The following is a 26088-nucleotide window of genomic DNA, read 5'->3' on the forward strand; positions in this document are numbered from 1 at the left end:
GTGGCTTGTGGTAAGTTTGCCAAAGAAGTAATTGAATGAACGAATGAATGGATGGAGAGAGAGTGAGAAGGAGGGATTGACAGATTGTTTTTAGCCTTCGATGCCTCAGGGACCATCTAAAACGAGAAAGCTGGCCTTGAAGTGGAGCCCCTTTTCCTCAGTTTGCAAGATCCAATGGAAGCTTTGACCTGTTAAAATTGGAGTCATCTCTTAGTTATGTAGGGACTAAGGTATTTATTATATTATTAATATATTATATTATTATTATATTTTAATTTAATTTTTTATCATGAATCTAAACATCAGCAAATATGAATTTTTCAGTATAGTTTCGTTATCATTCAAAGGGCAATCAGATTTCTCCCTTACTGCCCACCCCTCAGTCTCACTGAAGAACCTCTCACTTGGAGGATGATTTTTGGGGACTGGGAATCAGGAGACAAGGCATCTAGCCATAGATAACAGTTTCATAGATTTAGAGCTAGAAGGAACCAAGGAGATCATTTTAGTCCCATTTCTTTTGTTTTACAGATGAGGGAACTGAGGCTGGACTGGGGTGATTTCAGTGATTTATTTGTCCATGGCTACACAATTCTGTCCAAACCCAGATCTCTGCTGACTCTGGTGCTCTTTCTCCAAAATACCACCCATGCTGATTTGCCAATAACTAGCCATGTGACCCACTTCCCTTGTCTGGTCCTGTCACTAAGAGCCCTCTTAGATCAGACCATCTATGTACTAAGGACCCTCACAGGTCTGGCATTTTATCGTTTCATTCTTTGTATTTATCTCCAATGCCTAGCATGTAGTAGGAGCTTAATAAATGCTTATTCATTGATTAATTTTATAGGTTCTAAAGTCCTTTCCAGCCCTGACATTCTATGCTCCAAAGATTTTCCTAGCTCTGATGTTCTCTGTTCTAAGGCTCCATTCACCCCAACAGTCTGTATTCCAAGGCTCCTCCCAGTTCTGACAGTCTATGTTCAAATGTCTCTTTTATCTCTGACATTCTCTGTTCTAAGGCACCATTCACCCCTGAATTCTGTAGTCTAAGGTTCCTCCCAGCTTTGATATACTCTGCTCCAAGGCCCGTCAGCTCTGTTGACCCCTTTGGGCTTCTTTGATTCTGCACCATTCTTCCAAGACTGTTGTAAGGATAGCACCTTGCTATAAACCCTAAAGCCCTGTATAAAAGTGATTATGACTTTCCTGATGGTTGGAGTGATTGTGATGAAGACAGTGATATCTTTGTCCTCCTCAAAAACCTCATTGTACAGTCTAACTTCTGGTGTTCGAGGCCCTTCCCACTGTGGCCTAACTCTGATTCTTCCCGTAAATGCTCCCTCTGCTTCAGTTAGGCTAGGCTGTTTCTCGACCCTCAGCGTGCACCAGAATCAGTATTTTCGCCATTGAATTTGCTTGAGGAATTCCTCTGGTTTCTATTATCTGAAGGCTTCCTCAAAACTACCTTTTTTGATGGCAGCCTTTGGCTGTGTCTATAGACACTGAACATCCAGAGCCAAGATTAGGCCTCAAGAAGAACTTCCTACCTAAGCAGGAGGTTAGATGCTGTGATGGGGACTTGGATTAGGGATTTAAATTTTTTTTTATTTAAAGACAAAGATATCTTTCCCTTTGGCGTAGAGTAATAATATAGCTCATATTTATGGAGTGCTTTTTCAGTTTGCAAAAATACGCAGTTCAGTCATGTCCGACTTTTCGTAACCCCATGTGGGGTTTTCTTGGCAAAGATACTGGAGTGGTTTACCATTTCCTTTTCTAGCTCATTTTATAGATGAGGAAACTGAGGCAAACAGGGTAAAGTGACATAGCTTGTAAGTGTCAGAGGCCAGATTTGAACTTGGAAAGATGAGTCTTCCCAACTCCAGACTCGGTGCTCTATCCACTGTGCTCACAATTGTCCCCCAAAACACCCAAACCCACACAGTTTCCTACATCTAGTTATGTGCCATATAGTCCTGTTCAGAAGCTTAAGATGATATGCATGCTGCCTACCTTCAAGAACTGTTGTGACTAAATCACTTGGAAACTTTAAAATGCTTTAGAAATACGACTTCCGGGGCAGCTAGGTGGTGCAGTGAGTACAGCACCGGCCCTGGAGTCAGGAGGACCTGAGTTCAAATGTGGCCTCAGATACTTGACACACTTACTAGCTGTATGACCTTGGGCAAGTCACTTAACCCAAATTGTCCTGCCTTCCCCCCTCTAAAAAAGAAATACAACTTCCTTCAAGTCCTGACTAAAGTCTTACCTTCTGCAGGAAACCTATTGCTAGTGTCCTTCATGCTGGTTCTTCCCTCCACCGATTATCTCCAATTAAGCCTGTCTGTTTCTTTTTCTGTACATGGTTGTTTGAGTGTTGTCTCCCCTGATTGGAATGTGAGCTCCTTGAGAGCAAGGGACCGTCTTTTAGCTTTCTTTGTATCCTCAGGGATTAGCACTGTTCCTGGCATACAGAAGGCACATAATAAATGTTTGTGGACTGACTGAGTTATTAAGGGGGAGAGGTGACATGTTCATAAGGAAATTTCAGGATGAGAAATCTATCAAGGATAGGAAAAGGTGGAGACTGGCTGGAGGCTTCAAGGAAGGCTCAATGGAAGAGAGGTAGCCCCTAACCCTTGCCTTGATAGATAGGTAGGGAGTCAGCAAGTTTGGGATCGTAGGATGTAGATGCAAATTTTGGCTTTGCCACTACTTAGCTTTGTGACTTTGGGTGGGTCACTTCTTCTTTCTGGGTCTTGGCTTTCTCTTCTATAAAATAAGGGACTTATACTTGGGGATCCCTAGGGTTCCTCTAGCTCTCGACCCTGTGATTGGTCAGAGATTGGGCATGGTGGTGGGCAGGTATAGGAAATGCTGACCCTGATTCTTCTATCCACTGCGGATCCACCTGGAATGGGCCACATGTGCAATGGAAAGCCAGTGAATTAGTTACACATTTGGTCAGGAGCAGAGACTTGGTGGGGATCGATGGTGACATCATCCCCTCAATGTGAGATTTACAAAGTGTCTTTCTCGCTACAGCCCCACAAGGTAGGTTTGCAGAAGGATCGTTGTCCCTGTTTTACAGATGGGGAAACTGAGGTTCTACAAAGTCAGTGGCAGAGTTGGAATGATGGTGGAGCCGTATTTTGGAGGCCCTTGGGAGTCATGCTGGGGAGTTGGCATCTTGAGAGCCCTTCCTGCCAGAGCGTTATGGGAAATTGGAGGTAAAAATAGAAGGTAGATTAGAAGCCCCACTCAGGGTAGAACACATAGAATCTGGAACTGGAAGGAGCCTTAGAGGTCAGGAATTCTCCTTACAACTTCCTAGATCAGGCAGAGGAAGCAGGGATATTTACCAACATTTACATACCATTTTAAGTTTTACAAAGTGCTTTACAAATATTATCTCTGTTGATCCTCACAACAACCCTGGGAGGCGGTCGATGCTATTATCATCTTCGTTTTACAGTTAGGGAAACTGAGGCACATAGCGGTAAAGTGACTTTCCCAGGGTTATACTAGCTAGCAAGCCTCTGAGGCTGGATTTGAACGCAGGTCTTCCTGACTCCAGGTCCACTGTTGCCACCTAGCTGCCCATAATCTCTAATGATAGAGTTGCCTCAGTATAGGAACTATCTTACATTCCTGTAGAGCTTTATGGTGGTTATCAGAGCTTTCTTCCTCCTTTGGGTCTTGTGATCATCCCACTAACCCAAGGACACAGGGCAGGGATTCAGAGAATCAGGGAATCTCAGAGCTGGAAGGGACCCGTCAGTGCAGGAATCTCTTGGAATCTCCCCAGTGGGGGGCTCTCTCCAGCCTGAGCTTGGAGACCTCCATTGCTGGGCCATCCATTACCCTATTAGTCTGTAGCCCAGCTCAGAAACTGTCAATGGACTCCCCATTGCCAGCTCAGTGAAGCTCCAACTCTTTCAAGGTCTTTCACGATCTGGGTCCAGCCTACCTTCCCAAGCTTATTTCAGAAGACTCTTCTCAGAAGACCCAGTCCAAGAGGGTTACTTTCTGCCCCACATAGTTTTCCCTAGTCCTCTGGGGTCTCTGTTCTCCTGCCTGAGACAGACTTCTCTTTTCTCTCTGCTGCTAAAGATACCTTTCTTTCTTCTAGCCTTCATTCAGATGCCACTCCCTTCACTTGTTGGTTGGGAGATTGGTACCTTGTTAGCGCAGGAGACAGAGCACCAGACTTGGAGTCAGCAAGAACTGAGTTCTAATCCTGCCTCAGAAACTCGCTGGCTGTGTGATCCTGGGGGTGTTGTGTAATTTCCCTTAGTCTTAGATTCAGCATCTGTAAGATGGGTGTAATCATAGCACCTCCCTCTCAGGGAGATAATGCGTGTAAAGTACTGCGCAAGCTATAACGCTCCATAGAAACGCTCATTATTATTGTTACCGAATCCTTCCCTTATTGATCTCCTGAGCTGCTCTCCTTTATTCTCATTGGATTCCATAGCAGGTTGCAGTGGAGAGTGCCTCTGAGGTCAGAGGACCTCCCTTCAAATGCTGCTTCCTACCTGCGTGACCCTGGACAATTCATTCTACCCACCTGCCTCGGTTTCCTCATCTGTAAAATGAAGGGGTTAGACTAGATTACCTCCGAGGTCCCTTACAGCCTTTTAAGTCTGTGACACTACCTGATATCACACCAGCTGTGTACATGTCACTTTTTCCCCTCTTGGAACATAAATATAAAGCGGTCGCCTCCTTGGGTCTAGGAACTATGTGGCTTTCCAACTCTTTCTTCCTACATAGCTGGAATTTAATGAATGAATGGTGAATTGAATTCAAAATGCCCATTTTACAGAAGAAGCCACTGAGGCTCAGAGGGGGGTGGGACTTGTCAAGGTCACTGTCCCACCTGAGCAGGGGTCACAGGCTATGGAGCCGAGGTCTCCATCCGTTGCTACTCCCTTCCTCCTCCCTCCCACCTCCTCCTCTTACTCTCTCTGGCAAAGAGAAAGCAGGTCAGGTCTCACCCCTCTCCCAAAGTGGGGCACCCTAGGGGGTTAACACCAATCCCTGTTTGTTCCAGGCAGTGTTTCCAAAGCTACCACCTCCTTCGGATGCCTTCACTATTCTCTCCCTACTGGAGAACTAGGTCAGAATCTAGGGCAACAAGTCCCCATAGAGAAAGAACCTGGAAGCCCAGGGGTGTCAGAGCCTGCAGCCGAGGTCTGGGGTAGCCAAGGGATCCTGGGGTAGCAGTGGGGTGATGCTCCTCTACTCTCTGGCCATCTGTCTGCCCTACTTCTTAGTGGGGTTGGGATCTGACATGGCGGCTTTCTTGGGAAGAGCACGGCTCTTACATTCACAAGACTCCTAGTTTCTAGGCCTGACTCTGCCACTGATTCCTCTGGTGACCCCTCTAAGCTCTAAGCCTCTAAGCTATGGTTTCCTCCTCTGCCAAAAGAGATATGTGTGTTAGACTATATTATCTATCTCTAAAAGCTGTGAATCTTAGCACTATAGAATTCTCTAGAGTTATAGAAGATAGAACGCTGGGCTTGGAATCAGGAAGACTCATCTTCCTGAGTTCAAATCTGGCCTCAGACACTTACTAGCTGTATGATTCTGAGCAAGTCACTTAACCCTGTTTGCCTCAGTTTCCTCATCTGTAAAATGATCTGGAGAAGGAAAGGGCAAACCACTCCGGTATCTTTGCCAAGAAAACCCCAGATGGGGTCATAGCTGAAAAATGAAACAACAGCATATTCATAGAACTTTAGAAAATTGGATCCAGGAATCTTAGAATAATAGAATCCTAGAGGTCTTGAAGTCCACCTCCCACCCCCACCCCCTGGTGTAGAATCTCCTCTACAATTTTCTTGATGGGGAAATCCTCCAGGCTTGTTTGGTTGCTGTTAAGTGACTTGCTCAAGGTCACATAGCTACTAAATGCCAGAGGTTGCATTTTACCCTGAATCATCCTGGCTTCGAGGCTAGGGTTTTCTAGCCACATTTGTCTCTGTTATTGGGTCAGATAGTAAGGGGACCCTAAGCCCTATTCCCCAGCATCAGCAGGGAAGGTGGGGGGCACACTAATGAATTCAGTACGAATATAGAGAGGGAGCCTCACTATGATGGTAATCGATTCATTCACTGTCGACTCTTATTATCACAGAATATCAAAACTGGAAAGGAATCTGGAAACGCCGTTATCCCAGATACTTGTCAAGTCCCAGAGGGCTTCTCACCCGGATCTCCTAACTCCTAGCCCTGGAGTCTTCCTATCGCATACACTTTGATGCCTCTTTTTAATAGAGAGCATGCCGGACGGGAATCTCTGGCTTCCTCCTAAGCAGAAGGCAGCGTTAGTGTGGAGTCTAGCCTCTTGCCTTTGGCAGCTGCCTAAAGCCCCCCACTCGGCCCAGAGCCAGCTTGGAGTTGTCTCTCCTGAGGGAATCACGTGTCCTTTATTTGTTTCTCACTTTTAGTGACAATCTCACCAGCCTACCCCACGGGGCATCTTCACACCCTAAACAGGATATTAATAAATATTTATGTAGAGATGGAAATACCTAGATTGTTCTGGGGGGAGAGGCTACATTCTGTCTCTAACATAGAGATCTCCTGCCCCCCCCCCCACGGGCCCTCTTAATTCTTATGTGTTGTACATGTGGGTGCCTGTATACCTGTGTATCTTGAGAAGGCCCCTATATGTACACGTGTATTGTGAGTGAACATACGTATGTATGCATATGTGTGTATGTGCATTGTGGCATGTTTTGGGCCTGTGGTTTCACTGGGGTAAGCATATGCTGGTGAGGAAATCATTTTTAAAAAGGCAGATTGGCATTGGCTTATCCAGACCTCATTTGTCTGGTAATTGATTGTAATCTATCCATTCCGTTGATCCTTACATTCCAAGAATGTCAGAACCAGAAGGAACTTGGGCATGTAATGCAGTCCTCTCATTCAACAGATGACAAAACCGGGGCCCAGAGAAGGGAAGGGACTCGTCCAGGATCATACAGCCAGCACGTACCCAGGTCTTCCTTACTTCAAAGGCAGCTTTCTACTACAGGCAATATGCGCTTATGTATAGGAATCATGCTTAGAATTTTGAACTGGAAATGAACCTTAGAGATCATCTCTTCCAACCTCCTCAATTTACAACTAGGAGCCTGCAGCCCATGGAGGGAAAGGGGTTTCTCGATTTCAGCAGAGCTAGCAAAGTGGCAGGGCCAAGACTCAAACCCAGAGCTCTGGACCCAGGTTTCCTGGGTCTGAGTGCAGCATTCTGTCCACTGCACTATACCAGGCACCAAGCATCCAAAGCAATTTCTAGTGTCCCCGGCGTTCTTCCCTTGTGAGTTCCAAGGCTTCTTTGCTTTGCAGCTGGATGAGCTCCCAGAGATTCAGGTCGATTTAAGAAGCATCGTCATGGTTGCCTTGTCTGTGCAAGGCGCCGTAGCATTTAGCGCAACCCTGTCCTTTTGCAGAAGAGGAAACTGAGTCCCTGAGAGGGAAGGCGGCTTGCCCAGCCTCACCCAGCTTGTAACCTGAAGAGCTGGGACATGAAACCCACCTTCTGACTCCAGATCCCATGTCCTTGGCAGTATGTCGTACACGCATGCTTGTCCACGTGTTCATTGGGGGTGTGTGTGGATGCATGTATGTGTGCATGTCGGCGTGACGCATGCGGTGGGGCGTTTGCTCGTCCTGGCCCAGGTGCATCTGGGAAGATTCGGTGTCCGGCGTTGGTGCATCTTACTTACCTTCGCAACATCTCTAGAGTCTGTCTCTTTCTTTCCACTCACACGCCCACCACCCTCACTCTGGCCTTCATCACCTCTTGTTTGGATTATTTTTTTTTTGGAAGCAGTAGGGATTAAGTGACTTGCCCAAGGTCACACAGCTAGTAACTCTGAGGCTGACTCCAGGGCCGGTGCTCTGTCCACTGGGCCACCCAACTGCCTCCTCTTACTTACATTATTACAGCAGATTCCTGACTTCCTGGTTTTCCTTTGCCCAATGCACCTTGCACACAACTGCCAGAATCATCTGTCTAAAGCACACGTCTGACCGTACCTAACGAGTTAGGTGGCACAGTGGATAGAGTGCTAGACCTGGAGTCAGGAGCATCTGAGTTCACATGTGGCTTCAGACATGTACCAGCTGTGTGACCTTGGACAAATAACTTTTCCTCTCAGTGGCCCGGTTTCATCATCTGTAAAATGAGAATAATGATGATGATGATGATGATGATGGTGATGATGATATCTGCCTCCCAGGGCTGTTGTCAGGATAAAATAAGATAATAGTTATCAAGTGCTTTGCAAACTCTGAAGTGCTCTCTCTCTCTCTCTCTCTCTCTCTCTCTCTCACTCCTCTCTCTCTCTCTCTCTGACCCTCTCTCTCTCTCTCCCTCCTTCTCTTTCTCTCTCTCTCCCCCTCCCTCCTTCTCTCTCTCTTTCTCTTTCTCTCCCTCCTCCTCTCTCTCCCCCTTCTTCTCTCTCTCTCCCCCTCTCCCTCCCTCCCTCTCCCTCTTTCTCTCTCTCTCTCTGTATCTATATATATATATGCTACTCCTTTGTTGTTATTGTTAGTATCAATTAGTATGCCACTCCAGCTCAGGAACCTGCAGTAGCTCCCTTCTACCTCTAGGATAAAATATGAGCTCCTCAGTTTCTCATTATATCTGACTCCAGACCACCTGTCTCACCTTATTTCACATTCTTCTTAGGATCGTAGATTTAGAACTGGAAGGGTCATTAAAGGCATCAGATTCAACCCCTCATTTATAGTTGAGGAAACAGGCTTAGGGTAAGTGATTTGCCTAGGGCCAGACCCATAGCTAGTGTCTAAGGCAGGATTTGAACCGATGACTTTCTGGCTCTCAAGTCCTGTGCCCCATCCACTGTGCCATCTTCTCTTCAGTCCCTTTACATTTGTGTTTGGCCCAGAGTCTTCTGCCTGGCATGTTCTGAGCTTGCCCGTCCATCTCCCACCTTCATCCCTTCTCCCAAGCTGTCCCTCAGGACCAGGGCACTCTTCCTGCCTAGGCCTTGTGGAATTTCTGGTATCCTCCAAGCCAGGCTCATGGATTGCCTGCAGCAAGAAGCCTTTACTCGGCCTCCTCCTTGTTAGCCTGGCTCCCTCTCTTGTATAATGATCTATTGACATGTTTGTGTTCCCAGCCGCGCCTCCCAGTACAATGCGAGCATCTTGAGGGGAGGGAAGGATGGAGAAGGAAGAGGCAGGGGAGGAAGGGAAAACTCAGAATCTGATGGGGTGATGGCCTAGAATGTCAGAAATAGTCAGTGCAGGGGTTTGGAGGGATCCTATTCCAATGCTGACTAAGTGCATTGTTGGCACTCACTAAACTCCTGCTGGAGTGTGTGTGTGTGTGTGTGTGTGTGTGTGTGTGCGCGTGTGTGTGCGCGTGCGCGTGCCCGCTCGCGCATGTGCATGCTCGTCTGTTTATGTGTTTGCAAAATCACAGATATACACATGCGGAAGGAACTGTGGTGTTCACCAAATGAAAAAATGATCCCTCTTAAATAGCATATGGGGGTGGGGGTACAGGGGGAGGAATAGAACATGTATGTATACATGCATCCATGTGTGTATGTTTATACACATAGTCATTTGTATGTGTGTGTGTTTTTGTTATCGTCTCGTTGTTCAGTTGCGTTTGAGTCTTTGTGACCCCCCATTTGGGTATGTAGGTATATGCGTATTAAGCTTATTAAAGCTCAGACTGTGCTGGGCCTTTCAGGATGCTCTGTACGTGACAGACTTCTTTCTGTGTGCACACATGCACATAATGTGTATACATACACACGTGCACCTACATAGGCGTATATACACACATAGACACATATGCATATATATGTACGCACATACATACACAATACCCCTTGGATATTTTTCACACAAACTGCTATCTAGTCCTCTCTCCTACCATGGACTTCATGGAGTTAACTTTGCAAATTACTCCAATTCAGTCAGTCAGTAAGCATTTATAAGCACCTACTATGTGCCAGGCATTGTGCAAAGCACTGGAGATATGAAGAAAGGCATAAAACAGTCTCTGCCCTCCAGGAGTTCACAGTGCAGTGAGGGAGAAAGCATGCAAACATGTACGAACAAGACAGTGCAGTGGATACAGTGCTGGGCTTGGAATCTGGAAGAACTGAGTTCAAATTCTGCCTCTGACACTTACTAGCTAGCTGGGTGACTCTGTTACTTAACTTCTGTCTGCCTTAGTTTCTTTAACTCTAAAATGGGGATGATAATAGCACCTACCTCCAAGGGTTGTTGTGAGGATTGAATGAGATAACATTTGTAAAGCTCTTAGCACAGTGCCTGGCACATAGTAGGCACTGAATAAATGCTTCCCCCTCTGGTTGAAGATCTCTAGTGACCAGGATCTCACAAGACAGCCCATTCTAGTTTGGAAAAGCTCCTTTTCTCGAAGGCAGCTAGCTGATCAGGGCCATTGGAGTGTGGAGGAAGAGAATTCCATTCCGGGAATGTTCTCCTTCCTCATCTCTGCTCCCTGGCCTCCTCGATTTCCTTCAAGTCCCAGCTAAAATCCTGCCTTCTGCAGGAAGCCTGTCCCAATCCCTCTTAATTCTAGTACCTTCTTCTGTTGGCTGTTTCATATCAGTCCTATATAGATCTTGTTTGTACATGTTTGCATGCTTTCTCCCTCATTGCATTGTGAACTCCTGGAGGGCAGAGACTGTCTTATGCTGTTCTTCATATCCCTAATGCTTAGCACAATGGCACATAATAGGTGCTTAATAAATACTGACTGGCTGACTGAATTGGAGTAATTTGAAAAGTTAATTCCATGAGTCTATGGTAGGAGGGATGGCTAGATAGCAGTTTGTGTGAAAAATATCCAAGGGGTGTTAGTGGATTGCATTTGCACTTACCTCGAGTAAAAGTGGGGCGTTGAAAGAACAAAAGCTAATCTTATGCTCTGCTGAATGAATAAAAATCCTAGCGCCCAGAACAAGGGAGGCATCAGTTCATTGTCCTGTGTCTGTGTCAGGGCTCATCTGGAGGGTCAGCTCCATGGCCACATTTTAGGAAGGACAATGACAGACTGCAGCTTAGTGGGAGGAGGGAGATCAGGGTGGGGCTATGGGATTGGAGACCTGCCACCCATAGGAATATGGGTGAAAGGGCTGGGGATGTTAGTCTGGAGAAGAAAAGACTAGGCCTGGGGCCAGGGGGAAGGGTGGAGGACACACAGATACATACATGAGAGCTGTTTTTAATCAATTGATCAATAACATTTATTAAGCGTCTACGTGCCAGGCACTGTGCTAAATGCTGGGGATACAAAAAGAGGCAAATTATGGCCCTTCTTGGGGAGCTCAGAATCTCATAAGGGAGAAAACAACATGTGTAAACAAGCCTAAATTGTAAGTAATTAATAGAGGGCATCAGAGAGTATCTGAAGGGTGGCCCTGCAGAAGAAGAGTTAGTTAGGCTTGTTCTTTTTGGTGCCAGGGAGCAGAAACGGGAGGGAGAGGGCATTCTCAGAAAGTCTGTTTCTGCTCAGAAGGATGGAAAGGCTGTCTAGCAAGCCACTTGAAGGAAGTGAGGAGCTCCCTCTTATTGGAGTTGTCCAAGCAGGCTGCCCAGGGGATTCCTGCACCAAGTGGGAGGTGAGCTGAGATGTAACTCTGAGCTTCCTTTCTACCCCCAGAGCCTGTGATGGCATGAAACTTAAGAAACTGGAGGCTTGTACATTGCGTGGGCTTCTGGAGTTTAATGTCACTCAAATGTTTCTCTGGTGACATCAGGGCTTTTCTGGAATCATACGGAGGAGAAATCCAAGACAAGAAACAACCAGTGGGTGTGCGAGCTTCTCTCTCTCTCTCTCTCTCTCTCCCTCTCTCCCTCTTTCCCTCCCTCCCTCCCTCCCTCTCTCCCTCTCTCCCTCTCACCCTCTCTCCCTAACTAGTGGGTGTGTGAGCTTCTCTCTCTCTCTCTCTCTCTCCCTCTCACCCTCTCTCACTCCCTCTCTCTCCCTCCCCCCCTCCCTCCCTCCCTCTCTCTCTCTCCCTCTCTCTCTCCCTCCCTCTCTCTCTCTCTCCCTCTCTCCCTCTCCCTCTCCCTACCATTTCCTAGTGTAGCCCCCTGGCCAGTTCCCTTCCTTGTAAGGAAGAAGAAACAAAGTCATCTGTAATAAAACAAACAAAACCTAGTCTGATAGCATAAGCAACTTTCTTCAGCTCTAGTCCATCGCTTCTGCTGAGAGGGGCAAAATGGGTCTCACAACATCTGTTCTCTAAGACCAAGATTGGTTACTGTGTTTAAGCTCAGTCCTCTCTGATTGCCGCTAGTGTTTTCAGGCACATTACTGCATATGGAAGCAGGTGCTGGGTGCAGTGGACTTGGACCCAGGAAGACTTGAATTCAAATGCTGCCTCCAATACTTTCTTAGTTCTGTGATCCTCTCAGTCTAGGTGTCCTCATCTGTAAAATGTGGATAATGCCAGCTGCTGCCCCACAGGGTTGTTGTTGAAGATCAAATTGGATAATACATGTATAGAAGTACTTTGTAAACTTCCAAGTACTACATAAATTCTAGTTCCTATTACTATTATTATGAGACAGTGTACATATTGTTCTCCAAGCCCTGCTTTCTTCTCCCTATGCCAGCTCATATAAGTCTTTCCCTGTTTTTGAGTTTCCCCTATTTGTAGCCGCTCACCATTCAGTGTTATTCCATTATATTCACGGACCATGATTTGTTCAGAGCCATTTCTTAGTTGATGGGCAGTCAAGTATGTTTTCTTTTTGTTACTACTACAAAAAGTCTCTCTGTGTGTATCCTGGTAGATTAAGAAACTTCTTTCTGTCTTCGACGGGCTTGGGTTTCTGCCCAGTGGTGGGATGGTCAGGCCCAGGGGTATAAAACCTCGGAGGGACTTCTCAAATAATTCCAAGTTGTTTTCCAGAATGGTCTGACCAGTTCACTGCTCCTCCCACAGCGTATTCATGTTCCCATTTTCTCACATTCCCCTCCAGCACTGTCTATTTTTGTCCTTCATCATCTCTCCCAATTTGCTGGGTGTGAGATGAAACCTCAGTTGTTTTAATCTGCGTTTCATCACTCCATTCAATCCGGTTCAACAAACATCTGTTCAGTTCATGATATGAACTGGGCCCTGTGCCTGAAGCAGGAAGCAAAAAGGATCTTTATTGGGGGGAGGAGGAGGGAAGGCCTTCAGTGCTGTTCCATAGAAAGAGCCCCAACCCAGGAGGCAGGAGGCTAAGGATGGGCCTACCTGCTGTGTGATCGCTCCACCTCTTTTGACCTCAGTATACTTTTCTTGTCAAATTTGGAGGCAGTTCTCTAGCGAGGGGAATGATTGCAAATTACTTCTGGACAGTCTGTTTTGCTTGACTATGCATATTTGTTACAAGAAATTTTTTGTTTTTCTGTAGTGGAGGAGGTAAGAGAAAATAGATTTTTGTTAATTAAAAAGATAAAATGAAACAAAACAAAAGACAAATGATAATTAGCAAAATTTATAAGTGATTTAAGCCATTCAATTTAATTTCAGGCAACTTTACAAATATTCTCTTATTTTACTCTCACTATGACCCTGGGGATATAGGTGCTATTAATATCCCTATTTGTCAGATGGGGAAACTGAGTTTCAGAGTGGTTAAGCGTCTGCCGCTGGGGTTACAGTGTCTGAGGCAAGATTTGATCTCAGGTACTTCTGATTCCAGGAGCAGCACTCAATTCACTGGGCCACCCAGTTACCTAAATGACTTCTCTACAAGCCCCCAACCCCCTCTCCTTGTTCCTGCAGGTAGGCAGGGCTGCCCTTCACTTCCTTCATATCAGGCCCTGCTAACATATTGCCTTTCTCTTTTTTCCTTTCTTACAGAGTTTTCAAGAAGGCGAGTCCAAATGGAAAGGTGAGTACCGTATATCAAAGTCACCCCTTCTTCTTCCTCACTGAATAATAACATGATCATCATAATTATTTACCCCCTTCCCTTCCCTATCTCCCTACCCACCACCCTTAGCTTCTACCTGATCCCTATGACCCAGATACAAATCTACATAATTAGTGAGCCATCTAAGAAAAAAGGTAGGCTGGAGCTGGTAGAGGGAGTTATATCCCCTGCCCTCAGGGAGTCTCCAGTCCAGGGTTGTGTTGGCAAATCCTTAACAGCTAGTTCTCTGGGGGAAAAATATAACCACAACACACTTTTAAGTATAACCTGTTATATTAACATTTTCTTTATCACTTTCTTAAGTCTAGATAACCAACAGAACAATGAGTCTAGCCCAGATTTGTAGCATTTGCCTCCCTCCCCACATCCCCAAGCTCCTACAGCTCCCCACTGCCTAAGTCTGAGAGGGAGGCACCTTTAGGACGCTCTGGTCAGGAGGAGATTTAAGAGCTTGACCCTAGGGCCTCAAGGAATAGATACACTCAATTTTTGGAAGCTCCATCCCCAGATGTTCTACCCTTCAGAGTCTCCATCTACTCCTTCCCCTATTTTCTGGGGATTTACCCTGCTTGCTAGTCTATAGTTGTCCCACCTGTAGTCTTGGGAGAGGGATAATGAGGGTAGAGGTCATCAGTAGGGTTAGCGGAGAGGGAAGGAAGCAGAATAGGCTAGAAGATTCAGAAAGAGCCATGACTTTGGAGTCTAAGGACCTGGAATTGAGTCCTAGCTTTGCTACTGGCTGCTCCTGTGACTTTGGGAGGGTCTTCTCCCCCTGTAAAATGAGGGAGTTGGCCTTGGTGATCTCCAAGGTTCTTTTCAGCTCTAAATCCCATGAATCAAAGGCATTCTAGAATTGATTTAGGATTTTGCTGAGGACCCCCATTGGAAGCTGACCAGAGTGTCTGGCTTCTTGGCCCACACCCTCTAACTGTCTCATTGTCTCTCTTGCCTAGCTCACAGTCTACCTGGGAAAGAGAGACTTTGTGGACCACATCGATATCGTCGATCCCGTCGGTAAATTCTTGTTGGTTGGGGTATTTGAGGGCTGGAGACTTGAGGCTGAGAAACTTGGGAGGAAGGAACCGCTCCCAGAAAGATGAGGGTCAAGGGCAGCGTGTATTTCATCCTTAGAGTTTTGTTGGGCCTCCATACACAGGTTAGGGACTCCACTGGCCACCAGCTATGCTGAGGCCAACATAGGAGGAGAGGAAGGGTGTTGTGCAGCAGTAGGGAGGATTGAGGTCAGATGACAGAAAGGACTTTCTGGAGGCATGTGCTATGAGATTCATGATAGTAGACTAACCCTAAGTGCAGTATGGTAGTAAGAGCCCCCAGCCTGCAAGTCAGGAGACCTAGGTTCCGTCCCTGACTTGCCATACAGCCTTAGGCAAAATATTCCCATTCTCTGAGTTTGTTTCTTGCACTATAAAATGGGGATGGGGATCGAACCAGATGAGCAGCAGTAAGGTCCAGTGGCAAGGACACTGGCTCTGGAGTCAGAGAACCAAGGTTGAAGTCATAGGATTATGGGAAAGGGCCCTGAGAGGCCATCTAGTCCAACCTGCTCATTTTACCAGTGAGGGCCTGGAAGGTTGTGATCTGGCCACGCTAGTAAGCACGAGGGGTAGTATGTGAACTCAGGTCCTTTTCAGAGTCAGTGTTCTTTTTCACCACTGTATTATACTTATCTCCCATGTTCCTAACCTTGGGGTGATCTCCAACACTTCCCTTCTCCAGACCTCTTCATCTGCAGTGCTGTATGATATTTGCGTCTCCACACCGTCTCTTGCATTCATTTCCTCCTGCATTCCCACAGCTGCCATCTTGGTATAGGCCTCTATTGCTAATAACAATAGTGACAAGCAAAGAGGAGGTAGAAGTCCTAATGGAAAGGGTCAAATGTGACTTCATTAAGACTTGGTAGGCCAAACCACATGACTGGACCATGGCCCTGGATAGGCATACCTTATTGAAGAGAAATAGGGTACATAAAAGAGGGGAGGGGCAGAGAGAGTAGCATACAGTAGTATATTAAGAAAGCATACTCAAGTGCAATCATCTTTTTTATTTTACTGTGTCATAGAAATGTTTGTTTTATTCCATAAATTAAAAATAAAATTAATTTTTTTAAAAGAGAAGGCATACTCATGTAATGAAATCCAGGAACCAGACTGGGGAGAGCACTATGGAGGATATGTGAGTAAAGGTCAAGGGAGAGAGATGGAGAAGTGATTTTGTCACTGGAGCACATGACAAAGCATAGCCTTTCCTCTGATGCTTGCTACTTGTGGAACCTTAAGCAAATCACTTAACCCACCTAGGTATCAGTGTCCCCATCTGTAGAATCAGGAGACGAGACAACATGGCCTTGCTTCTGGCTCGAGCTCTAGGATCCTTTCATCTCTAAGATTCCTTTCATCTCTGAGGGTCCGTGACAGAGACATCGAGGGAGAAAGAGATGGGATATGGCATTGAGAGACACAGAGGTTTAGACAGGAGAGGGTTTATATTTAATATTTATATAAGAGTATTGACATATTTAGTTGCAGATTTAGACAAAAAAGATGGAGGGAGATGTAGATGAGGAGAGAAAGAAAAGACATGTTACAAAAAGAGAGATGGAGACAGGGAGAGAAGGAGGGAGAGAGACAGAAAAGTGAAGCAAGAAATGAAGATGGATTCTCTCTCTCTCTCTGTCTCTCTGTTTCTCTCTCCCCTTCTCTCTCCTTTTTTCTTTCTCTGTTTCTTTCTCTTCTCTCTTCTTTCTCTTTTTCTCTCTTCTTCTTCTTCTTCTTTTCTTCTTGTTCTTGTTCTTGTTCTTCTTCTTGTTCTTCTTCTCCTCTCTCTCTCTCTCTCCCCCTCTCTCTCCCCCTCCCTCTCCCTCTCCCCTTCCCCCTCCCTCTCTCTCTGTTTCTCCCCTTCTCTTTCCTTTTTTCTTTCTCTCTTTGTTTCTTTCTCTTCTCTCTTCCTTCTCTTTTTCTCTCTTCTCTCTCCTCCTCTCTCCTTCTTTCTCCCTCCCTCCTTTTCTCTCTCTTTCCTCCTCCTTCTCTCTTCTCTTCTCTTCTGTTCTCTTCTCTTCCCTTCTCTTCCCTTCTCTTCTCTTCTCTCTGTCTCTCTCTGTCTTTCCTCCTCCCACCTCTCTCTCCTCTCCTCCCTCCCTCTGTCCCTGTCTCTCTCTCCCTCCTTTTTTCTTTCCTTCTCTGTTTCTTTCTCTCCTCCCTTCTTTCTCTTTTTCTCTCTCCTCCTCTCCTTTCTCTCTCCCTCCCCCTTCTCTCTCTTTCATCTTCCTCCTCTTTCTCTCTGTCTTTCTCCTCTTTCTTTTCTCTCTTCTCTTCTCTCTCTGTCTCTGTCTCTCTCTCTACAGACACACACACACACACACACACACACACACACACATCTATTAGAGAGAAGAGAGAAAAGATAGAGTGACATACAGAGAAAAGGGAGACAGAGACGGGAGACAAAGGGGAGGGGGGAGACTTTGCTGCTGTGTTATCTTCTGTCCCTGGGGATGTTTTGGAAACATATTTAATTACAAATCCTGCTGATTATACATTTGCAAATGCTTTTCATTCTCTAATTTCTCTCCCCAGCAAGAGAAAGAAAGGCAGCTGGCCTGGGGATCCTGAGACATGAATCATGGTCGCAGCTCTGATCTTTATTAGATGTATGACCTTGGACAAGGCTTTTCCCTTTTCTGTGCCTCGGGTTTCCCCATCTGTAAATTGAGAGCATGGAACTAGATGATCTCTTAAGGTCCAGCCCTGAAACTTTGTGTCTTTTGCTTTAAGGCCCCCTCTCTCTCAACTCTGACTTTCTGAGGTCACTTCTAGCCCTGACAGATCAACTGCTGTTGATTGTGGGGTAGCAGACCTTGTAGTCAGGAGGACCTGGGTTCAGATCTCACCTTTATGTGACATAGGGCCAGTCATTTGATCCCTCTGAGCCATGGGTCCCTCCACTGTAAAATGGGGATGTTAATATCTGTAGTACCTGCTTCCCAGGGGTCATTGTGAGGCTCAAATGAGGTAATGGGTGTTACACGTGTTGTAAGCTTCCAAGCTCCCTTGGAATGTCAGCTCTTGTTAATGTGGTCCCTTCCAACTCTGATGCTTCAATGTCCTATATATATTCTGATGTCTTTCTATCATTTCATGTTCTGTGATTCTAAAGTACACCCATTTCAGAAGCCCTAAAGCTCCCTGGGATGCATTAGCTGGGGAGATTGACTCAGCCCAGGGAGCAAGAGAAATCAGACTGTGGGATTAATGGAGAACAGCAATCTTCTCTCCAGAGACTCCCACTCTCCTTTCTCTCATGGGTTCTCTTGGCTCTGGCATTGTGGTGTCTGGGGAGGGCACTAAGGGAGGCTTGGGGTTTTGGCACCAGGACAGGGAACTCAGCCAGTTAGGAGAAAGGGTCTTGTCCATTCAGAGGCAGTAGGACAGGAGGCAGGGCCACCCATGGTGGACCTCTCTGAGCGTTTAAGGATGCCCCAGGCAGCCAGCTCCAGGCCTGGGCTTGGGGTGGGCTGAGAAGATAGGAGTCGGGCCCATAGGTTCATGGTCCATTTGCTCACTCATTCATTCACCCAACAAACATTCACTAAACATCTGCTCTATGCATGGTCCTATGCTCAGTGCTGGGGCACATGCTGAGATAAATGAGAAACCATCTGGTGGGGGAGATAATACACAGACAGAAAAATAGAATGTGAATCAGAAAAGGACAGACACATAAAGAGGACTGTGAAGTCCTATGAAAGCCCAAGGAAGAGACTGCTTGCAGTTATTGGGGAAGAGAAACCCTGGGAGACTTTCTGGAGGAGGTTTCATCCAGGGTGGCCTTTGAGGGGTGCCAACAGGGTCAAGGTAGGGTTTACTGATCCAGGGTAGAGTTGGTGGGTTTGGGGGGTAGTTTTCAGGGTAGGATTGGAAAGAAGTATAGAAAACAACCCCAAGTCCTGGGTTTGAGTCCCAGGTCTTGCCATTAGCAGCTCTAACACAGGGTAGAGCTTCACTAGGTGATCTCTTCAGTTCCCTTCCAGCTCTAGCATTCTGGAATTCTCATGGCTTCAGGGTAAGGGTAGCAGATTCAGAGGTCAGGAGTCAGTATAGAGTTAGAGATTTGAGGTGAGAGGACGAATTGGTAGATAAAGATTTGAAGTTTAGAGTAGGGATGAGGTGTTTGGTACGGGTTTGGGTTCATTGTGGGGATGATGATGTGTTTGGTGATGGGGTAGGTTTATGGGGTTGGCATTTGGGTTAGGATTGGTGAGTTCATGGTGACATTGGTGAGATTGGGGTTTTTAACAGGGATGGTGGGTATAGGACAGGGTTGAGGAGATGGGTTTGTGATTGGGAGCAGGATTGGTGGGATTGGAATTTAAGGTAGGGTTGGTGGATAGGTGAAGGTATGGTTATTGTAGTATTGGTGAGAGTTCATCATTAGGTTAATGGGGTTTGGGCCCAGGATTGGATTGCTATGTTCAGGGTGGTAATGGCAAATGGGTTGGATTAGTTATCAATCTAACTCAACATGTATGAATTAATTCACAGCTATATACCAGGCTAGGTGCTAGGGATACAGAGACAAAAATTAAGTCTTCGACCTCAAGGAGTTTTCATTGTGTGAATTTGGGGTTGGGTTAGAGGGGGATTGGGGTCTAGAGTCTGTTTCTTAGATTCACCTGGGGCTGATGAATTCAGGATGAAGATATGGGATTGGAGTTTGGGTGAGTTCAGATTGGGGATGGTGAGATTGGATTTTTGGATGGTGAATTTAGATTTGAAATGTTGTGCATGTAGTCCAGTTAGTAGGTCTGGGTTACAGGGTAGAGTTAGAGGTTTAGGGAGCACTTAGGTCTTCCCTCTTCACTGTGTTATTTCTCTCAGATGGAGTGGTTCTGGTGGATCCTGAGTACCTCAAGGAGAGGAGAGGTGAGTCTCCTGCCCTGCCCTTCTTCCCAAACCTCTTCTATGGGGATTCTTGTCTCTTTCTCCATTCATTCTTTGGTCCAGCCCCATTCCTAACCCCCTCACACTCTCCTCCTCTGTCTCAGGGGGACCTCAGTATTGATTGTCTGTCCCAATTCCTTTTCCCCTCTCTTCTCCTCTGATCCTTGACCTCCCTTTCTCTCATCCAGCCCCAAAATGAGGGAGAAAACAGTCCTCATCCTTGCCTATTGTAGTCTTATCTCCCTTGGACCAGCCTATCCTCCCTCAGCCTCTTTCACTCTAGCTTTTCTCAGCCTCCCTCAATCAAGCTTAGCCAAGGTCTGCCCAAGACCAGCCCAACCTCTCCCCATTCCCTTAGCCCTCTCTGAGAAAGACTCGCAGTCTCACTAATTTCCTTTAAACCCTACCAAGCCCCCTGATCTCAGACCCCCTTCCCATTCTTCTCCAGGCTAACTAATCCCCTCACACTTGAACCTACCAGCCCTACTAACTTTCTTATTTCCTAGGGACTCCCCCAGAATCTTCTAGCTTCTTCTAGCCTCAAGCCTCCCAAGCTCATGCCCATTCTCTAGCTTTAGGCAGCCCTTAAAGGCCCTCTAAACCTTGTCCTTCCTCAGTTCTCACTAAACCCTTAAGGACCCTCCAGCCTTCCTTAGCTTGTAACCTTTCACTGAGCTCCTGGAACTCAGACCCTCCCCGACTTCTCTCTGTGTAGATAAGCCTCAGCTTCTTCATCTGTAAAATGGGGATATAGTAGCTCCTACCTCACAGGGTTGTTGTGCAGAACCCAATGAGATAGCCTATGTAAACACTATAGTAAAGTACATCTATATAGTAAAGCACTATATAAATCTGAAGGATTATTGTTGTTATTTTTAGTTGTTGTAGTAGTGGCTTCCCTAAACCCTCCCAGAAGTCTTCCAATAACCTCTTTCACTGGGCCCCACAGTACCAGCAGTGTCCCCCAGCCTTATCCTCCTCCAGGCTTCTCTGGCCTCCTCTAGCCTTCCCTAGCTTTGCCTAGCTCTACTCAGAGCAGCACTCCTTGATCTAGACAAATCTCCTAGTAGGTCTAGGTCCTCAACTCAGTCAGTATTCTCCTTTCTGGGCTCCACAGCACCATCATGCTTTCTGAATTTTCTTTAAGCCTTTCTTGGTTTCCTTTAGCCCTATCAAGCTCCCCCAAGCTGAGATATAGCATGGGGCTGGGAGTATGATGGGAGGAAGGGGCTGAAGAAGGAAGGCTCCTCTAAATTCCAGCCTCCCTAATCTTTCCATCCTGGAACCCACATCACCTCCTGTATACATCACCCTGTTTCAGCTGCCTGGTCTCAGGAAAGTCCTATTATCCTTCTCCAGATTAGACAGGTCCCTCTAAATCCCTCTAGCCCCTCTCACTTCTTTCCCTCCCACTACCTCCAGTCTCTTCTATTCTCTACCAAGCTCCTTGAGCTAAGATACTTTCCACCCCTAAGACTTCCTGAACTTCCCTATCCCTGTCATCTCAGGCTAATTTTCTAGTAGGAGAAAAAAGACCTCAGGGTCTAATATGTAGGATATTATGGGGACCCTTTTCTCTCTTCCCAATAGGTACAATGAGGCTTTAGCTGCTTCCTCCTTTTGGGAAAGGAATAGTAGGGCATGGTCACCTTGCGTCTCACACCTAGCCTCCCTGTAGAGAAGGTGGCCACCCTTAGGATGTTATAGGGCTTGGGCCCTCTTTGCTGGATATCTTGCTGTGGTCTGGCTTCCCAGGGATGGGCTCAGGGCATTCATGGAGATGTAATTGCTGCTACCTGAGGGGACCCACTCATTTTCTGACTTTCTGATTTTCCTTTCCTGCCACAGTGTACGTGACCCTGACCTGCGCCTTCCGCTATGGCCGGGAGGACCTGGATGTGCTGGGCCTGACCTTCCGCAAGGACCTATTTGTGGCCAACATCCAGTCCTTTCCACCTGCCCCTGAAGACAGGCCTCTTACTCGGCTCCAAGAACGGCTCATCAGGAAACTGGGAGAGCATGCCTACCCCTTCACCTTTGAGGTGAGGGATCCCTGGGTTCTTTCCCAGTCCCAAAGATTCCTTTCTGGATTTTACTGTCTCCAGGAAGTTGTTCATCATTGACACTACCCAGCCCATTAAAGTCTAGTTTCAGATCTGGACTCTGTCTCCCTTAAATGAAGTGGTATAAGAAATTACAGGGTCACCGCAGTGAGGAGCTGTCCAGCTTTAGCTGCTGCTATTTTTTGACTGTTACTAATACTTGGAAAGCTACCTCTTTCATTTAAGCATTTGGAAAGGAAAGAAGTGATTACCAAGAGACAACAACATGGTTTCCTCAAGAACAGACTGTGCAAAACTAACCACATTTCTTGTTTTGACATAGGGTTACTAGACTGGTAGATCACTGAAATGTCTTAGATATCGTGTGTAGATTTCAGCAAGGCATTCCACAAAATTTCTTAAAATGTGTCTTCCTGATTAGAATATGAGGTTCCTGAGGGTAAGGACTATTTCATTCCTGTGACTTGGCACAATTCCAGGTACATATTGAAGTGCTTAATATACGCTTGTTTATTAACTGGTTAGGCAAGATGGAGAAATGAGGGCTGGATGTTTACATACATATGTCCTCTTTGGGAGAGGGATGGTGGGTTGTGGGTGAGAGATGTGATAGTTAAGAAGGGGTCGGGGGAAGGAAAGAAAGGAAGCAAGCAAACAAACAAGCATTTATTAAATGCTAATTATGTGCTAGGCACTATGATAAGTGTTGGGGACAAAAATATAAGCAAAAAGAAAGATATTCCCTGCTCTCAAGGAGTTTATATTTTTTAAAATTGAATTTTATTTTTAGATTCACATTCTTCCCTCCCACATCCCCAGTTGAGAAAGCAAGAAAAACAAAACTCCTGTTACAAACATTTATAGTCACGTAAAACATTCTTACATTGGCTATGTACAAAAACCATGTCTTAATCTGTATTATTCACCTTTCTATTATGAGATAGGTCACGGTTCATCTTGAGTCCTTGAGTCAGTTGTGCTTGGTCAGATCAGGGTTTGTAAGTCTTTCAAAGTCATTTGTCCTTACAGAATTGCTGTTGCTACATAAATTGTTCTGCTGGTCCTGCTCAGTTGACTCACGGATGCACTATTAGTTCGTACACATTTAAATGGCTTGTGTTCTAATAAGGAAGACGATGCACAAAAGGGAGCTACAAAGGGGCAGGGAGGGAATAAAGGTACCTGGCACAGGGCCATGGTTTTAAAGGCCAGAGAAAGTCAGGATAGGGCTGGGAGGGGAATAAAGACAGCTTGGCCGGATGGTTTTGTTGTTCAGACGTGTCTGATTCTTCCTGATCCCATTTTGGCAAAGATACTGGAGTGGTTTGCCATTTCCTTCTCTGGCTCATTTTACAGATGAGGAAACTGAGGCAAAGAGGGTTAAGCAACTTGCTGAGGGTCACACAGCTAGTAAGTGTCTGAGGCCAAATTTGAATTCAGGAAATGAGTCTTACTCCAGGCTTGACACTCTGTCCACTGCATCACCTAACTGCCCCTCGGTTAGCCACAAAATGGAGGCTTCAGGTGGATCAGGTAGAAGGGGAGGTTGGCCTTGTGAGCCCACCAGGGTTGAATGGGTGAGTACCAGGGTGAGCCAGTCACAGGAATGGTAGGCTTTTCCAGGGTGAGGAGGCCCCAAGGACTCCAGGATGAGCCAGCAATAGAGGGGACATGATTCTAAAGTTCAAAGAAAGCCAGGAATAGAGCTGGTAAGGAAAGTGAGGGTAAAGGAGGGAAGAGGAGGAAAGGATGCAGAACTGGCTGGATGATTCACAGTCAGCAAGGAGGATTGGAAAGGAGCACACTGAGGAAACACTGGATTTGAATTGAGATGACCCGAGTTCAAATTCCAGCTCTGTTCCTATCTGTGTAGTCAAACAGAGGCCACATCCTCTCTCTAGACCTCATTTACTTCATCTGTAAGATAAAGACCTAAAATGTTGAACTCGATGATCTCTGAGCTCTCTTCTGACTTTAAATCCCATGATCCTAAGGAGGGCAGGCTTCGGAAACTGCTCCAGAGCTCCATCCTCACTGGCCTTGGGGCTGGCCACCATTTTTGGTCAGTGATCTGGGTGAAGGTAGAGATGGAACCCAGAGCAGATTTACTGATAATGTAACACTGGGGGAAGCAGTTAACAATTTGGATCTCTGAATCTAAATTTAAAAAGATCTCGATTGGCTGGAAGCCACCTAAATGAAACAGGCATAAAGCGAAAGTCGGCCATATAGATAGGGGGAGGCATGTCTGGACTGCTAGCAATTCATGTAAGAAAGCCCTGAGGCTTTTCTTCATTGGCCACAAACTCAAGATGTGTCAACAGTGTGGTTGATGCGACAGCCCTAAAAGCTAATGATCTTGTGCTGCATGCTCAGAAACAGATTCAGGTCATAGATTAGAGAAGGGACCTCTGAAGTGAGACAGTCCAACTCTCATTCTACAGAAGAGGACACAAAAGTCCCAAGAAGACAAGGCAACTTACCCATCCTAGGACTATGGTCTACAGATTTGGATATCTATGGATAAATCTATGGATTTACAGTTAGAGAGGAAATAAGAGGTCATTTAGGCCATGCTCTTGTTTCACTGATGCTCAGAACCTTAGAGCATCCAGGGTTGGGGAACCCGCAGCCTTGAGGCCACATGTGGCCCTCTAGGTCCTCAAGTACCCTTGAGGGCCACACTTGAGGACCTAGAGGGCCACATGTGGCTTTGAGGCCATACATTCCCTACCCCTGGGTAGACAGTAGAATGTTAGGATTGGAAGGGACCTTCAAAGACAGTCCACAGTGTCTCAGCTCACAAGGGTTCCTAGACCCATATACTATGTGAATTAGGAGGAATCTTAGAGACTGAGTAGACCAACCACATTTTATAGATGAAGAAACGAGGCACTAGAGGGCAAAAGGCAGGTCCAGGTTCACACATGGAATCTTGGGTGGAGCTGGAAAAGTTTTATGGGTATAATCCTGTCCAAGCCCAGACCAGCCCAGAACTGACACCTCCCTAATTCATAGCCTGATTGAAGGGTCCTGTGGGAGAGGGGAGAGTGGGGGGAAAGGAGGAGGAAATTCAGCTCTGTGAGAGTTCAGCAACTGCTGCCTAAAATTAGCCCAAGGGTCATCAACACCTTTCCTCCTGCTGCACTGGGTGGAAGCTGGCACCTCCTGCGGAACAGCTCCCTCCTGGGACCCAGCTGTACACACACTTCATGGGCCACCTCTCATAGCGGTGAGAATGTGCCTTTTTCAGCTCAGTGGGACTCTGGGGATGAGAGGCTGGGAAGGGACAGCGCTGTCACCATCCTCACCACCGCCACCATCATCTCCGCTCAAGACCACAAAGTCTTTATTCCCCAGTCTGTCTGGTCCTGGTTTGGGGCAGTGTGGAGTGAACCACGGTGTCCTGGTCCGATGGAGGACAGATACTATATGTTGTCCCTTCTTGCAGAAAGTACCTGGATGGAGGGAGAGACACGGCTCTCACCTTCAGAGAGAAACTGGTCAAACCCTGGTCTGGTGGGGGAGCTTGTACTATTAAGCCTTTGCTAACCCTGAGCTCTTTTCTCTGCAGATTCCTCCCAATTTGCCCTGCTCAGTGACACTGCAGCCAGGGCCTGAGGACACTGGGAAGGTGAGTCTAGTTTTGCTCATTGCCTCTGGGGTTGGAGTTCTTGGACCTGATGGGAAGTGACATGACCACATCCAGGCAGAAAAGGGTGGGAGTAGTTTAGGCAGGCCCCAGGACCTTTGTGAGGGTGAAATATGAAGTATCAGGGTGTAGTGAAGTGAAATTCAAGGTAGCAATAGAACTAACTCAGTAGGTAGGGAGCTCCGCATCACTGGAGGGTTGTGAGTAGAGGCTGGATTGAGCACTTTGGGGGAAGATGGAGAGATTTTCTGTTCAGATACTTGGGTGCTCAGTACTCTTTCTGAACCTTTCAGATGTTGAACTTCCAGGATTCTAGGAAATGGATGATCTCTAAAACATTTTCTGCCCCCACCATTCTGTGAAACATTTACGAAATGCTTTCTTGATTACATTCATTATCTTAAAATCAGTTGCCCAAGGAAAAGATCAGTGAGGCATGAGTAGA

The 26088-nt window shown here is 46.4% G+C and overlaps 1 protein-coding gene across 5 annotated transcripts in view; it reads left to right on the forward strand.

Moving 5' to 3' along the window:
• ARRB1 (arrestin beta 1) overlaps nt 1-26088 on the forward strand; it is a 130022-nt gene that overhangs the window by 72359 nt on the left and 31575 nt on the right. For all 5 annotated transcript variants that reach the window (XM_036746990.1, XM_036746989.1, XM_036746992.1 and 2 more), the window contains exons 2-6: nt 13896-13926; nt 14922-14982; nt 19866-19910; nt 21777-21970; nt 25566-25625. In XM_036746990.1, coding sequence (XP_036602885.1) covers nt 13896-13926; nt 14922-14982; nt 19866-19910; nt 21777-21970; nt 25566-25625 — 391 coding nt within the window. The remainder of the gene's footprint in view (nt 1-13895; nt 13927-14921; nt 14983-19865; nt 19911-21776; nt 21971-25565; nt 25626-26088) is intronic.

This window comes from Trichosurus vulpecula, chromosome 2, assembly GCF_011100635.1.
Source record: "Trichosurus vulpecula isolate mTriVul1 chromosome 2, mTriVul1.pri, whole genome shotgun sequence".
In the NCBI taxonomy this organism is placed as follows: Eukaryota; Metazoa; Chordata; class Mammalia; order Diprotodontia; family Phalangeridae; genus Trichosurus; species Trichosurus vulpecula.